At 42.4% G+C, this 16,336-nt stretch overlaps 1 protein-coding gene across 1 annotated transcript in view; it reads left to right on the forward strand.

The window, feature by feature from the left end:
* LOC136716712 (echinoderm microtubule-associated protein-like 5) overlaps window positions 1-16,336 on the forward strand; it is a 62,749-nt gene that overhangs the window by 41,467 nt on the left and 4,946 nt on the right. The window contains exons 12-35 of the mRNA XM_066694057.1: window positions 513-619; window positions 1,427-1,545; window positions 2,807-2,993; window positions 3,154-3,259; window positions 4,264-4,357; window positions 5,608-5,708; window positions 5,901-6,094; window positions 6,267-6,378; window positions 6,792-6,919; window positions 8,141-8,282; window positions 8,734-8,886; window positions 9,463-9,594; window positions 9,688-9,776; window positions 10,140-10,316; window positions 10,542-10,743; window positions 10,832-10,958; window positions 11,284-11,298; window positions 11,849-11,857; window positions 13,477-13,555; window positions 13,719-13,848; window positions 14,116-14,214; window positions 14,700-14,720; window positions 15,274-15,447; window positions 16,105-16,313. Of these exons, the coding sequence (XP_066550154.1) occupies window positions 513-619; window positions 1,427-1,545; window positions 2,807-2,993; window positions 3,154-3,259; window positions 4,264-4,357; window positions 5,608-5,708; window positions 5,901-6,094; window positions 6,267-6,378; window positions 6,792-6,919; window positions 8,141-8,282; window positions 8,734-8,886; window positions 9,463-9,594; window positions 9,688-9,776; window positions 10,140-10,316; window positions 10,542-10,743; window positions 10,832-10,958; window positions 11,284-11,298; window positions 11,849-11,857; window positions 13,477-13,555; window positions 13,719-13,848; window positions 14,116-14,214; window positions 14,700-14,720; window positions 15,274-15,447; window positions 16,105-16,313 (2,906 nt within the window). The remainder of the gene's footprint in view (window positions 1-512; window positions 620-1,426; window positions 1,546-2,806; window positions 2,994-3,153; window positions 3,260-4,263; window positions 4,358-5,607; window positions 5,709-5,900; window positions 6,095-6,266; window positions 6,379-6,791; window positions 6,920-8,140; window positions 8,283-8,733; window positions 8,887-9,462; window positions 9,595-9,687; window positions 9,777-10,139; window positions 10,317-10,541; window positions 10,744-10,831; window positions 10,959-11,283; window positions 11,299-11,848; window positions 11,858-13,476; window positions 13,556-13,718; window positions 13,849-14,115; window positions 14,215-14,699; window positions 14,721-15,273; window positions 15,448-16,104; window positions 16,314-16,336) is intronic.

Here is a 16,336-nt window from a genome sequence, read left to right on the forward strand (position 1 = left end):
GAAACTGCCATTAAGGAAAGCATTATTTGTTTTTTGTGTGTACTGGATTTGATTTATAGTGTTTGTTTTCTAGGAGAAAAGAATGCTAATGTTTTTTGAAGATAACAAAAAGAAAGCCCCAAAAGGGTGACACAGAAAACCATCTAAAGATCGATGCAAAAGCTTCATTTTTTGTGATTCAAAATCTGCATGAATGCCTTCATTTCATTTCAAGCTTTGCACATTAACAAAGACGGAAAGGAAGTGATAACAGAAATAATATCTCCTATAGCTTTAATAAAAAGACACAGATGAGACATAATGGTGGTTTACAAGAAATCTATTAATCTCCTTCTGAAGAACTCTACATTTTCAGCTGAATTACTTTGAGCTAAGGGGTGAGACATAAAATCATAGGAACCCTGCTGCACCACTTGACTCCAGCTGTAAAGCCATCAGAGTAAGCACCTGTGCTGATCGCTCGCCGGCTTCGGGCCCTGTCTAAAGCTGCTCCGCTGCTTTGTCAATGGCAGAAACGTTAGCGGATTCCAACAGCGAGGAGTCAGACTCGGACCAGTCCGACGTGCCAGAGATGGACTCCGAGATCGAGCAGGAGACTCAGCTCACGTACCGACGGCAGGTGTGTGCTGTGAGATTCTGTGAATCCCCCGAGCTCCTGTCCCCACCAGACGTTTCCTTGGTGGCAGGGATCCTACACTGCAATTCTACATTCATGTTGACATTTTGTGGTGCTCTATCAATTGTCCTGTTGTTCTTATTCGTTTTCGAGGATTGTCTTTGTGAAATGCTGTTTGTAGACTTCACCGGTAAAAATAATATGGTTTCATTCCTATAGTTATGTATGTGAAGTCTGAGCTTCCCCTCTCATGGTAGTTCACCCCTCTCCTACCATAGTCAGCCAGCACTCACAGCTCTGTCTCTGCAGATCAGTCGTGCTCAGTGTTTTACAGCACAGGCTGCATTTTAATGAGCCACTGGGATAAACCCAGAGGCTTTTTGCAGATATGATTAAGACATTTACAGTTCCCCCTTTTCAAGAAGAGACTTCTGGTTTCAGAGATTGAAAGAACATTTTTTTAAAGATATGCGTCTCTCCTAAATAAAAAATAAGTAGCCTAAAGCAGACATATTTCTATCTATACTTTTTAAATTAATCACAAAACCATTGTATTCAATTACAGTAGTACTTCAAAACACTGAAATGAAAAGTAACAAAACTAGGGTAAATATGACCCCTAAGTTTGTCTGTTTTTTCTGTTTGGGCACTATGCTTTTACAATGCATCTATATATGGAATGGAATAAACAGATTTGCATGGAATGAAATTCGATTTTTTTTCTTAATGAAAAGAAAGTGTTTTCTTAACCACCTTAACTTAAGTATGAAGGCATAATTTTGCATATAACGAGCAGATGTTTGTTTATAGGTTTACAAAGAAGATCTACCTCAGCTTAAAGAGCAATGCAAAGAAAAACACAGAGCCACGGCAACAAAGAAAAGAGAGAGGGCCCCCGGCAGCAGTGTGAGACTGCATTTTATCCATGGGTAAGATGAGCAAAAACTTAAGTACAAGGATCAGGAGACAGTGAGTAAAAACCAAACCTGAATAATTTAGGCTGCCCCTAACACTTTTTGCCTCTTGCTGGTTTCTAGGCATCTTAAGTTTTTTATGCACAACCTGTATTTTCCCAGGATTCCTCCTGTTTTTATTGACTTTTCTAGCTTTCTGGCAAAAATGCTTCTTGAAGGATTATTTTGAAAGGATGGTAGAATGTAACTGCCTCCCATGTCCCAACCATTCATGTTAAAAGCTTGTTCTCATTGCTTATTAGGAACAATTATTTGAACCAATAGTTTTGAATGAAAAAACGGTTACTTCCATAGCTCATTGCGCCACTGCACTGCTGAGTGCTCTGTCCACAGGGTTGTGCAATTTTCTTTTTAAGAACTTCTTAATATGTTATTGTTTTTAAGTATTAATGTGTTTGTGCTTAATATATTTCTTGGTGACACCTTGAGTTTTAATAATGTAATGGTGTTCTGTTCTGTATTACTTGATTTCTTTCACTGAGAGTTATCTGGGTTTGCATCTGATCTGGCAATTTTAATAGTATTCTGAAATTCAAGTTGTTGAACCAGACCGGTATGTTCAGGCTGGGAAATGTTAAAAGGAGGGAGAATTTGTCTAGCAATTTGAGATCTCCTCGAGTTAAAGCACTACAATGTATAACAAAACTCAAATAAAATCCACAGAAGTGACCTTTTAAGAGTCAACAAACAGGATGGCCCTGAAGCAGTCTGCAGTCGCCCTATTGTACAGGTCTGTGTTCAGCTGTTTTTGACAGCTGCTGACTGCACTGATAGGAACTAATTAATTCAGCACAGTGCTGGGTATCAGGTTTCCTTTAGGGTGACTCATACGTAATGCTTTACTGCATAGAGGATTTTATACGTCCTTCATAGGAGCGAAAGGCAGTGGGGTCTGTTTAATTGATTGAGCAGAAGTGCGAGGAAGTACTCTGTAGTGCCTGGCTAATTTAAATTGACTTGCGTGTGCACTTTTCAGCTCATTTGCTTCACAATATCCCTTGCCCTGACCTCAAACTAAATTTGTAAATGAACTCCAGACCAGTTCAGACATACTGAACCTCCTGCACCTGCAGCCAGCCAGGCAGACAGCACCCTTGGGCAAACCCGCGTGGCAGATGGCTGATTTTCGCCAGGAGCAGAGCTAAATGTCCTTTGCCTAATCTCTAATGTCTGTTTTTCACAGTTTTTAATGTTGCATGCGTGTGTCTTCTTTTAGATACAGGGGTTATGACTGCAGGAGTAACCTGTTCTACACACAGACCGGTGAGATTGTGTACCACGTAGCCGCTGTGGGAGTGGTGTACAACAGGCAGCAAAACACACAGCGCTTTTACCTGGGGCACGACGATGACATTCTCTGCTTGGCCATTCATCCACTGAAGGACTACGTAGCAACGGGCCAGGTAGCGCCACATCATGCACCAATCAATCACTTGGGTACAGTTACAACATATGGCGAGGGCTGATGTGGTGTGAAACGTATCCCAACATGCCCTTGCAATCTGGGGTTCTTTCTTTTGTGTTTCAAAATCTGTATTTGTTGTGTTTCTTATACTTGAACAGGTTGGTAGAGATTCTCCTATTCATATATGGGACACTGAGGTCCTGAAACCCTTGTCAGTACTGAAAGGCCATCACCAGTATGGAGTTTGTGCTGTAGACTTTTCAGGTATTTCAGATTTTTTTTGCTTTACATTTTGTTTAAGTATATTGTGCAGTGTTTTTTTATGACTGTGGTTCATAATGAAATCATAAACCGTACATACACTAAAGTGAGCCTGGGAAATGGAATCCTGTTAACCTGCCTAGGGCTTACGTTTAAGCAACCAGAAGGAAGACATGCATGAATATTGTATTCCATTTGGCAAATGGGATGTCTTATTTTTGTAGCTTCCATCTGTACAGAATAGCATCCTAAGATCTTCTTATGGAGTTCTTGTTGTGGCTTCTGTTGTGCCAGGGATGTGCCTGGCATCTTTATGAGGTAGCAAATAGGATTTTAATTGGCCCTTCAGTATGTATCAGTGTGCCTTGTATGTCAAAATACAATTGAAGACCTTTTATTGCAGTCACTTTAGGAAAAACACAATGCCAAAGCCAGTTATAGAAACACACCTGTGACTGTGCTACACGTGCTGTTGGCTTAAGGCTAAAGGCAGGAACACTTTCTCTGCAGTTTCACACGATTGACAATCAATCCATGGTGACATGACGTGTCCTATTCACCAATTATTCTCTGTTTTGGAGCTGTTTACAATGTGTGCATTTGTGATTTTCTGCAATGGCAGTGAAGACCCTGACAAGCATGACATCCACAACAGAGCTATCAGTGCTCCAAAACCCCGGGCTTTAATACTCCGTCATGACTGACAGGGACTTTACAGCAACTGTCGGCAATTAATACACCAAAAGCTCAGAGAATGTTGAGCCAACAGCTTCCCGTCACAATGGGGAAATATGAATAATTCTCGTAATGCTTTTTATTTTTGGAGCTGCCGACTGGAAAAAGAAAGAAACAAAAAAATGCTGTTGTGAAAAGAGCTTGCAGTACACTGGCACAGGCGGTGTGGGGGAGATGTCAGGAGATTGGGGACTGGCTGGCCTTTATATTCAAACATGCATCAAGGACTGAAAGGCGGAAAACATTGAACGTCTTTGACTGTTTTCTCTTAGCGGACGGCAAGCGCTTGGCTTCAGTGGGGCTGGATGACAATCACACTATCGTTCTGTGGGACTGGAGGAAGGGAGAGAAGCTATCAGCAATCAGGTATGCTTGGGACCTCTTCATCCCTCAAGGACCACGTGTTGCTCTTGGTATTTTAATGGGTGCGTTGAGTAACGGCAGGTTCCATCAACACAAACTTTCAGTACGTTCGAGTACCCAGTAAGACATTTCAATTGATCACTGTCCTACTTGTTAGGATTTGAATATGGTTTTATGGTTTATGGTTTTATGTTGTTCTGCAGCCAAACTTGTCCTGGTCCTTCCTGCTATAGTGTCCTTCTCTCAGCTACATTGAGAACCCATCCATTGACGCATTCTTGTCCCTTGACTACCGAATCTTAAACAACATAACATTGCACATGTTAAAGTCATCAGATATTTCAATTTTATAGTGTAAGCTGTTCCCGTGTAGTGAGATCCCGGATGGATATTAATGGAAGAGGGTTTGAGATTATACTGCAAGGAGCTCAGCACGAGCACATTCAGAGTCATAATTTAACCATGAGCCTGCAAATGGAAAATCCCGATTGCGCCCGTGATTGATTTGAACAAAGCTCTCTGCTGGTATTCCAGCTATTCATCTTAAGACAACCTACACTTATCCCTGCCATAACATTCAACTCAAAGATTAATGCCCGATTAGCTTGCTGATCTTTCAATATATGCTCATGATCTTGTTCAGCTTGATGCTCTTTCTACATTTTCACATATTCTTGCCTTTTTTAAAGGTTCCTACCTAACAGTCTGACAAATTTGGGGGTTTCCACTTATGAAGCCATTTAAAATGCATAACGGAAGATGGCCTGCAAACCAATTCTTTGTTTAATGTGAACTTTAAATAGTACAGCTATGTACTGATGATTCACTTAATATAAATCTAAGTGGGTTTACTACGGAGCTGCCGTGCTGTGTACGCTCTGCAGTTTGGGGCCTTCTTACAACTGCTGCATCCATCACTTTTCATAAGGAGCTGGGACTGGAGCTGCAGTAATCTACTTTGCAGTCACTTCTTGGCAGTGACCTGACGTGGTTAGTGTTAAACTAATCCGACAGACCTGCCTAGTGCAATGCAATCTGAAACATGGCTGTTGCAGCACAGGTTAGAGCTGGGCTCGGTAGGGCTGCAGTGCGCTGCTCTCTAACTTTTCTCTGTAATCTGTCTCCCTCTCCCTCCGCTAATTGGAAAGTTGTTGTTTGCTTGTTTCATGTGTTACTTTGAAGGATGTGAAAAGTGTAGGGACAGCAACTAAGCATCAATGATAAGAGATATAAATGGCATTTTCCTTTTCTAGAGGAAGCAAGGATAAGATTTTTGTCATCAAGATCAACCCGTACATGCCAGAGAAGCTCATCACAGCCGGTGTGAAGCATATGAAATTCTGGCACAAAGCAGGTATGGATTAGACAACATTACTGCATAATCAACAAACACCTTCTTTGTTTCAGTCTTGTGTGTAAACAAGATTGAATGAAGGCAGAATGTTTCATATCTGGTTTCCTTTTACGTTCTTTTATAATCTGTAGTAAGAAGTGCTGTATATTGAGTTTGGGAAGTAACTCCCTGTGCTGCTGCTGTGTTGTACAGGCGGGGGGGTGATCGGCAGGAAAGGGAACATGGGCAAGACGGAGACCATGATGTGTGCGGTGTACGGCTGGACGGAGGAGATGGTCTTCTCGGGAACCTGCACCGGAGACATCTGCATCTGGAGAGACATGTACCTCATCAAGACCATCAAGGCACACGACGGGCCTGTCTTCAGCATGCATGCGCTGGAAAAGGTGAGACTTCCTCGTCTGCGCGCGACGACGATGGGCCTCTTAAATCACTGACCAAGACTTCAGCGATTAACGTTGCCCCTTATGCCGTCTGGTCACATTTCAATCTTTGAATGAGCCTGTGGTCGGGCCTGTGTGATGATTAACATTCATACTTGTCATGCCCTTCCTGCAGGGCTTTGTGACGGGTGGGAAAGATGGAGTCGTGGCTCTCTGGGATGACACCTTCGAGCGATGTCTGAAGACCTATGCCATCAAAAGATCGGTGCTGGCTCCTGGCTCTAAAGGTACAGCAATTTATGTATTTATTCATTATTTATGCATGGATTTACTTATTTATACATGCACGCATATATATTTATTCATGATATGTAAGGCTGGCATTTCATGTGATTCACATGATGTTATCCACAGCTATCATCTCCAAAATCTAAGGGAATAATGCAGCAAGTTGTTAGAACTTTTGCAGATTAAGTCTTTAAAGATTTATTTATCTGTGAAAATAAGATGTAATTTATAATCTGTTCTCATTGAACATCAAAGTGTTAGAATTTTTGTGCAAATAAACACTGCCTCCTATCAGAAACTTTGTAAGAGTATTGATACTAAACTTTGCCCAGACTTTACACAATACATGGAAACAGAACTTGAGTAAAGTAACCTGACTCTAACAGAGTTGTTTTTTGTGGGCAATCTGTAGGTTTGTTGCTGGAAGACAACCCTTCCATCCGTGCTATCTCACTGGGTCATGGCCACATACTAGTCGGCACGAAGAACGGCGAGATCTTGGAGGTGGATAAAAGTGGACCAATAACTCTACTGGTACAGGTGAGGTGACGATTTTTTTGGCAGTGTTTTTAATTGAAGTGGAGAGTTGCCAATTTCAATCCAAAACCTGCCACCTTGTGAGACGTATTGCAGCTCAGTTTTTTGAGAAACTACCACATCTTATTAAAAGGTTAAGGTCAGGTTTTGAGACCGGTTTTCAGATATGCTGCGAGGCTAGACGGTGAGACGGTCACAGATCACTCAGTTTCGATCAGATTTCTTTGCAAATAGGCTTGTTTTGTTCAAAACAACCTAACGATTAATCCTGTATATATTATTTGATGTTCTATCAAACACAGATAAGTTCAGATCCAATGATGTAAAATCGTTGTGTATTAATACACTGTAAACTGAGTTTTCCATCTTGACATTTTGAGCTTTCTACGGGTGTGTGTTGCTTCTACCAAAATGTGGATGGTCTTGTTTTGATCAGTAGACTGTCTGAATCCAGAATATTTCATAATTGTATTCCTACTAAGACCAAGTATCCTCCCACCCCAATATTTCAGAATGCGGAGGGGGGTGGGGGGCATAAATGCAGGGAGGGGTTTAAAAACCATATTTTTCACATTAGAGAGTGCTTCACATTGTTAGAAAGCTGAGAGTCTCAGCTTTCATGGGATATCAAACACTTGGAAAACAACACAACAGTGAAGAGTGCACATGGGATTAAATAGAAGCACATGGATTTGGTGCTCTTTTAAGGTTTATTAGCTTAAGGGGGTAAATTATGTTTAACACAGCGATTCCATGATTTTTATTTTATCTCCAATTGTGTATTTGTTCTATGTTTTAATTTCAGAGTACATTGAGACATTAAACTGTGTACATTTTAATGAAAATTGAAAAAATGTATGTGTTCTAAAACTTTTGATTTTCGGTAGTGTAGGTCTTGGTTATTGAGCAGGTTTATAAAACCGCAAAATGAAAGATATAGTGAAATATATTCTCAATGCACAGATTGAACCACCACTGTCTTGTACAGAAACAGAGGCCTCTTGACCTTTTTAATACAAACTAGCGCAGTCTCATTTTTTCCATGTGATGTCTTTGGCTTTTCAGTACCCCTTGTTAGTGTTATTATTTGCTCTATTAAATGCTTTAGAGCCAAGAACTAACTCCTATATGTCCCAACTTACAACCTGCAGAATTTTCTGAGATTTGATTCTAACTTCTTCTGCCATTGATGATGTCTTTTTGTCCGTGGTGTTGTCTCTTCAGGGCCACATGGAAGGGGAGGTGTGGGGCCTGGCTACTCACCCTCACCTACCGCTGTGTGCCACGGTGAGCGACGACAAAACCCTGCGGATCTGGGACCTGTCCCCCAGCCACTGCATGCTAGCAGTTCGCAAGCTCAAAAAGGGTACATGGTGTTATTGATTCTCTTTGCGTTTGTTTTGCTTAAAAACCTATAAACATTGCAATGCTGACCAAAGGATCGATACGTACAGTACATATTTGCCTTCGTATTCCTGTACCTTGGGAAACCAGTGGACAGCTGTAGGAGAGTGTATGATATCTTTGGTTTAAATTTGGCAGCTCATCAAAAACTGTTCAAGTGGCAGTGGCTGCCTCTCTCCTCGTCCTCCTGGAGAACTGAACTGGGAGGAGATGTGGGATTCCTTCAGAAATGTCGGGCTACTCAAGCCAAGTCAGCCTCTTAACCAATTAAAAAGCTGGAGTTGTAATTAAAATCCAACTGCACCTCGCTCTGCCACAGGAGCGATCTTGTGTTTCTTTTCCAGAGCCGCCGGGCGGTGTGTGTTGATTGTTGAAGGTAACAACAGTTGTGTTGAGTTGTGTTGTTGTTCCAGGCGGGCGTTGCTGCTGCTTCTCTCCTGATGGGAAGGCGCTGGCGGTGGGGCTCAACGACGGGAGCTTCATCATCGTGAACGCAGACACGCTGGAGGACCTGGTCTCCTTTCACCACAGAAAAGACGTCATCTCCGAAATCAGGTTTTCACCAGGTGAGCTGGAGCTGCTTCACACGTTGCAGGCATCACAGCCCTTAACCTTGTTTTGTTGGATTTGAATAAAATATTGATGTGTATATATATTTTTGTGTATTTATGTTTTTGTTTGTGTCCAAGTGTGGACTGTACAGAAGAGTTTACTTTCATTATTTAGTAGAATATTTAATAAAAATATATAAGGTTCCAGGTTGTATTACCATTTTTATATGCTGCTGTGTAGAAACTAGATCTTTGCTGTGAGTTAACCCACATTACCCATGTGGCTGAGGAAATCAGGACAAGCCACAGGGAAGAAGGGAACAAGGTGGGGAGGGAGTTTAAAGTGCAATGAATACCTGATGTTAAATCTTTTACCTTGTCTAATGATTAAAAAAAAAGGACAGTTCGCCCCAAATCCTGTTTATTGGAGATCCCTAGTTTTACTTCCATTGCAGACCTTATGGGAAATGCGTGAGTGCAAAATGTGTGAGTGCAAAACCGTAGCGGACTGTTTACAAAACAAATATTTGCAATGATAATATTAATATTCTCATTACAGCCTATCATTTTAATTGTTGTTGTGTCATTTAGGTGCTGGAAAATACCTTGCTGTGGCCTCGTGTGATAGCTTCATAGATATCTACAACGTGATGAGCAGCAAGAGGGTGGGGGTCTGCAAAGGATCTCTGAGTTACATCACCCACCTGGACTGGGACAAGAGAGGTGTGTGCCAGAGTCGGACCCCCTTTCCTGCTTTTTTTTTTCTTTACACCCAGAAATGTTCTCAACTAAGTATCTGGTTTGTCTCTTCAACAGGGAAGCTCTTGCAAGTCAACACTGGTGCTAAAGAACAGTTATTCTTCGAAGCCCCCCGTGGCAAGAAGCAGACGATTCCTGCTACTGCGGTACGGAGGTGCTGAGAGCAATCTGAGCGAGCGCCACAGTGGTTAAACCGTGTCCTACTTTAAAAAGTCCCGAGGACAGCGTTTACAGAGCGGTGGGGCATTAGCTTGTCCTAGTTTTCAAAAAGTTTCAATCATTCTTATCTTCTCCCGTTTGATGGGAAAAGTTATCATGGATCTAATTTGTATTTCCAGAAACATTACAATGCAGTGCCTAGGCAGTGAAAATGTCTGTGGCAGCCACTTGACATTCTTTTGTGTAGTAGTATATGTAACCTGTCATATATAGAGACCTATGCTTCCCTCTGACATCAGCAAACAAATTCCCTTCCTCCATTTTTATTCGGTGTCTTTTTCTCCCATAAGGTGGAGAAGATCGATTGGTGCTCTTGGACCTGCGTCCTGGGCCCCTCCTGTGAAGGGATCTGGCCCGTGGTCAGTGATGTCACTGATGTGACCTCATCCTGTCTGAGCGGGGATAAAAAAGTCTTAGTGACAGGCGATGACTTTGGATACGTGAAACTGTTCAGGTATCCCGTCAAGGTAAGAGAGGCAGCTCTCCTCTGACTGGCTGAGTTTGAATACATGCAATAGGTATTATTTGACCGTCAATAATGTCTTAAAAAAACCTATCAAAAACAAAACGAGTGAAGGTATTTGAAAGTAAATCGGTGTTTCTTTTCCACCTGTCGGTTAAGTCATTATTATTAATAGTACTTGCAAGTAATATAATAAATCAAGGAGAATTCTCCTTCTTTTCGACTTCAGGGAAAGTTTGCGAAGTTCAAGAGGTATGTTGCTCACAGCACCCACGTCACCAACGTGCGCTGGACACACGACGACCGGCTGCTGGTGACGGTGGGGGGAGGGGACACGTCTCTGATGATCTGGAACCACGAGCCGGAGGGCCAGCGGGACAGCCGGCAGTGCGACAGCGAGGAGTCGGACATTGAGTCCGAGGACGACGGGGGTGAGTGGCCGGCGTGCCCAGCGGGCTGCTTTTGTTTCTGTCTGTGGCAGTGCTGGGAGAAAACCGGTGTTCCCTGCCGTCCTTCTAGGTTATGACAGCGACGTGACGAGGGAAACTGAAATCAATTACACCATCAAGGCCTTATCGACCAATGTCCGACCCATGTCTGGAGTCAAACCACACCTGCAGCAGAAGGAGCCGTCTGTTGATGAAAGGTAGCTGGGGAAATTAGCACTAGGAAAACATTGTTTGTCATCTTCACAAACAGCCCAGTAAAGTGCTGTCCTTTGCAGCGACCTTGCTGCCTGTCCTGTAGTGCTATTGTAAGCGAGCACCAGTTTAAATTACACATTAATAGTGTTCTGATTTACAAAAGCCTAATTCTGTCATCTGAAACCTGTACTGCACCAGAATGACTGTGCATCATTCATTCTCCCCTCTTTTTCTGATTTGATTTACAATAACAGATTCTTCTGCTCTTCTTTAATACTGTCTGTCTTCTGGTTCTTTCTGCTGCACTTTCCTTTGCTTCCATTGAAGGCAGGGAGTAGTAAGGTAAGATTGTCTAGAAGCAATTAGATTAAACAAGATGAATAGAATTGAAAAAAAACACCCAATTTGTCATTTCCACTCCATTCATATGAGAGACAGAACGAACGCACGCTAGAGTCAGGTGAAGAGATCTGTGTTTCCTTTTCTACTTCACTACCTTTCCACAAAAACACTTTTAGAAATATTCTATTCACGTTGGGACATACTTAATTCTCTTAACGCTTGTATTTTTAAGAATATATGTAAAATAAACTTTCTGTACACACCCATATCTAATGCAACAAAGTATCAGATTGTCCTTCAGAAGACTGATATTTCATCCAGGACTTCTGTGGGGTTGTTGCTCATTTCAGAGTTTAGAAGTAGTAGGAGTTCTAGAATAATGCAAAGTAATCATTAGTATATGCATTCAACATATGTTTGGGACTTGAACTGACTTTTTCATTCTCTGTCTCCTGTGAAGGCAGTCTTGTGTTGTGGTGTTTATCTGGGAGTGATGTAGTTCAAGCCAGTACTAATTTAGCTCTCCTTTCTGTTGCCTGCTGCCATGAAGAGGGTCCAGGTAAGCAGTGCTTAATTGTGCTCTGTTGTGCCTTCACTTACTGTTGTGTATTGTTGGTGTTGCAGTGGCCATGGTGTCTATTTTATGCGCTGAGATGTGTATTTAACATGTCATGTATGTATGTATCAAGTTATGAAATACGGTTTTAGAATTTGTAAGACAAGTCTCAGGCAGTGCTTATTTGATTCGTAGTACGGGTTGAAGGGGGGATGGGTTCTCCAAGCTGTCACTGCCTTTAGTGATATCCACAGTCTGAACTAACAACCAAATCCTGAGAGATGGCATTAAGCTTTAAGTAACCTCATGTCAGCACGGGATGACATCATCTGGTGCTCTGCCAAAGTGTGGCAGACACGCTACTCTGGTACCATTAAGGAGGTAAGTCAGGAGGCGGCAGGTGGGGCCGGAGCCCTGTTCACGGTCCGTGTGTGTTCTGGAACCTGTCCGTGTGAAATGACTCGGGACGAAAGTGAGTGTGAAGAACAAGTGTGACCCTGATTTTATTCATCTGTAGCAAGCGGATCATTTAATTTGTTATACGTGTTAATAGAAACACTTTCTTATAAAGGACCAGTTATTCCCACACAGACGTGTTTGTTTTCAATATGAACAGGACATTGATCACAATGACACAGTCGCTGGTTTTTTAATGTCTGGAATAATGTTCAAGCCTTCATGTACAAGGAGTTAGGTGACAGCGACCTTAAGTCAATGAGCTTTTCAGTTTTCACTGTATTCCATTCAGAGTTGTTCACAGCAACATTATTATTTAATCCACGGCCAGATATACGCACTGTGCTTGTCAGCTTTGTGCTTGCATGTTTCATGCTGAAGTTATTTTTGGTACTAACAAGCTCTGGGGAAGATCTGAACTTTAGATTAAAAGCTGCCATTTTATTACTTCAAACAGGGCCTCGGGGTCATCATTTTACTAAAGACTGGTAGGGTTTAATGGCTTATAATCATGTATACAATTAATACTGAATTATCATTCTGCAGAGTGATTCGAGTATCTGTGCTCGGGAGCTTTATCTTATGAAATATGAATGTGGAGAATGTTATTGGAACCCACCTCCTCGGAGGATTCGGCCTACTGCAGGAATGAAAGCCAGTTTCATTATGACACACCATGTGTTAAAACGGCCCTGGATTGTAAATATGTTGTGAAAATGTGTTTATATATATCATATAAGACCACAATTATTACAAACATATGTATATTTGCATAAGTGAGTGTGTGATTATGAGAGTATACCTGATTTGCTTACTTATAAATTGTGTTCTGTTTCTGCATAATTATACAAAATCATATTTATACAACATGTTTCAGCAACAAAATTCTAGCTGTGGAGGAGCTCTGGTATCTCAGGTCTAAAAGGTCATTCCTCAGGGTGATGAAGCTGCGGACGTGGAAAACAGGGTTGTGTATTATGGGCTGTCGGAGAATGAATGGGTCGAGTGTATTGTCATCTCTTAATCACACTGTTTTCAAAGAGGGACTGAACGCCTTCTGATAACAGAGAGAAGGAGCCCTGTCCCTAAGACAGCGCCGAGCTTGGCTGTCCTAGTCCGGAATGGGTGACAGACCAGCTTTTCTTATTCACAGTTCTCTGTTTCAGACCACCTGTAAGTAGGGCGCTGCCGCAGCCGGAGAAGCTGCAGACAAATAACGTGGGCAAGAAGAAGAGGCCCATTGAGGTGAGTGAGCTAATTAAAAGAGAAATAAACAACCTCTGCAGTGACCTTTAATGGCTGGCTTTTATTGACTCTGGCTTGCTCTGCAGCTGACTGACAGAGGTAGCTACTGTGAGTCAGAGCTGTTTAAGTCGGTATCATGGAGTCCAATGTGTTCCCCCGGCAGGACCTGGTGCTGGAGCTTGTGTTTGGGTACAGAGGCAACGACTGCCGGAATAACGTCCACTATCTGAATGAAGGTGCGGACATCATATATCACACGGCCTCTGTGGGGATCGTCCTTAGCCTGACCACAGGTGAGGTCTCCGGCACAGCGGTTTCGCCTCCGAGAACTCGGATCTGCTGGGATATGTTTAGACACGATATTCTATACATATATGTATAGTTAAGTCACGTTTCTGTTGCTATTAACCGAATACTCAAGCCCAGAAACAAAATAACAAAATATATATTTGGAAAAACAATCCTTGTCATAATAATAGCTAATATGTTGCACGTGAGTTTTTGATACCGTTTTGTCCTCAGTGATTGTTTTGTTGTGGTTTCTATGTATTTGATCATAGCCTGTCAGAGCTTTTACGTGGAACACACCGATGACATTTTGTGCCTGACCATAAACCAACATCCCAAATTCCCGAATGTGGTGGCAACTGGCCAAGTAGGTATGTTTGTGAAAATTTAACCAAAATCAACATTTATATGCTTTCATGCTGTAGATATTATATCAAGTCTTCTATTTTGTGTGTGTTTCTGTGTGTTCTCTGATGCATTAAACAGGCATTATCACAATTTACCAATGGTTGAATAAAAGTGTGATTTAGTACATATGCTTCAGTTCCCTTAGACACATTTACAGTAAGTAGTTGGAAGCACGCACTGTCTCGTTTTAAAAGGACAGCAACGATTCTTAATTAAATTATTACAAGAGATTTTTTTTTTCACAAAATAATACATTTATGGAGTGATTTTAACAAACCCAGTAAGGAATACCAGGGTAACATTTAATTTGTTTGCATCATAAAAGTGCTTGCAACTGCAGACAATAGTCAAGCTAGTTAGATTCTTCATAGCTAATGATCTACTTCAGGTCACTGATCTTTTAACCTAATTACTGTAATAAACCGATGACTCTTTTTCTTAATTTCAGGTGACTCTGCAGACATGTCAGGTACTGCATCTATTTTTTAAGTATAAAAGCTTAGTTAGAAATCTGTTCTTTAGTGTTTTCTGAAGCACGGAATGGTCATCTTGTCTATAAAGTGTTCAGCTCGATGATCGAAGTCCAGGTTACATCACAGCACGCTATCTCTGGTTTATCTGGTCACAGTTAACTACTTTGATTACAACCGAATTGTGGTTCGCTATAATTGAAATGATCTTGGGCGTGTTTGTGGGATCTTTGGGTTACACTTCTGTTCTTTAAAGTATCAATAGTGTCATACTCTGGGTTTATTTCAAAACATTGCCATCTAGTGTACAAGAGTCTTCACGCAGTAGGGCTCCAGAGAATCCATTTGCAGCATTTCAGGCCTCAGATCATCTAACGGTCCTTTCACTTAAGCATAAGACAACTCGGCCTTCATAGCATGGCGATGTTGTCTGAAGGAAAACATGCTGGATATTAAGACAATAAATGAATGAATATCTAAATAAATAAGATGTGTGCCCTGTTGGCTGGCAGCTCTGATGGGAGTGTGGGTGTCTGTGTTTCTGGCCCACAGCCACCTCGCCCTCCATCCACGTGTGGGACGCCATGAACAAGCAGACCCTGTCGGTGCTGCGCTGCTTCCACTCCAGGGGCGTCTGCTCCGTCAGCTTCAGCGCCACGGGGAAGCTGCTGCTCTCGGTGGGGCTCGACCCCGAGCACACCATCACCATCTGGAAGTGGCAGGAAGGTGAGAAGCCGGCTACTGTGCTGCACTTTTCACCCTCACCCTCTCCGTCTCCCTCAGTCCTTAAAACACGACTCGCAGTGAGGGAAAACAGACGGGCCCTGAGAAAAGACAGTCTCATCAACACAGACAATGGAATCTGTTATTTTTGTAGTAGTAGTGGATTTGCTTGTGTTGTTATAGGAAGTATTATTCTTTACAAAGTAACTTGCATATTTACTCTAGGGTTTGTTTTTTCACCATGCAGGGAAAACACATTTATAGTAATATTAAAAATGAATAAATAAGAATTCTCTGCATTTTTGCACATAATTATTACCATGTATGTAGTATGTAGATGACATACTGACAGTTTGCCTTGTGGGAACTCGGCAGCTGTCCCTCTCTGTGGGGGGGCGTTGTGGAGTCAGGGGGCACCATAGTCGCTAACCCTCTGGAAGTCCGCCATGTTTAGACCGAGAGCTTTTTAAATCTAAAGGTTGGGAATCTGTGCACAGATGGCCCTAATCTGAGTAGCTCTATCATCTGCACTAGGGATCACATCAGGTGGGTCGTCAGCGATTAGACGAATCTACATTATGGGGTTCAGGGGCCGGAGACAGCCTGCCTAAAGTGGAGTCCAAGGCGTTGTTGTAATGTTAGATATCTGTGTTTCTCCAGGTGCCAAAATTGCCAGCCGGGCGGGCCACACCCAGCGCATATTCGTGGCCGAGTTCCGTCCCGATTCGGACACACAGTTTGTGTCCGTGGGCATCAAGCACGTGCGTTTCTGGACGCTGGCCGGCCGCGCGCTACTCAGTAAGAAGGGTGTGCTGAGCTCCATCGAGGAGGCCAGGATGCAGACCATGCTGTCGGTGGCATTCGGAGCTGTAAGTTCAACACACTGTGCTGT

The sequence above is a fragment of the Amia ocellicauda genome, chromosome 21 (assembly GCF_036373705.1).
Source record: "Amia ocellicauda isolate fAmiCal2 chromosome 21, fAmiCal2.hap1, whole genome shotgun sequence".
In the NCBI taxonomy this organism is placed as follows: Eukaryota; Metazoa; Chordata; class Actinopteri; order Amiiformes; family Amiidae; genus Amia; species Amia ocellicauda.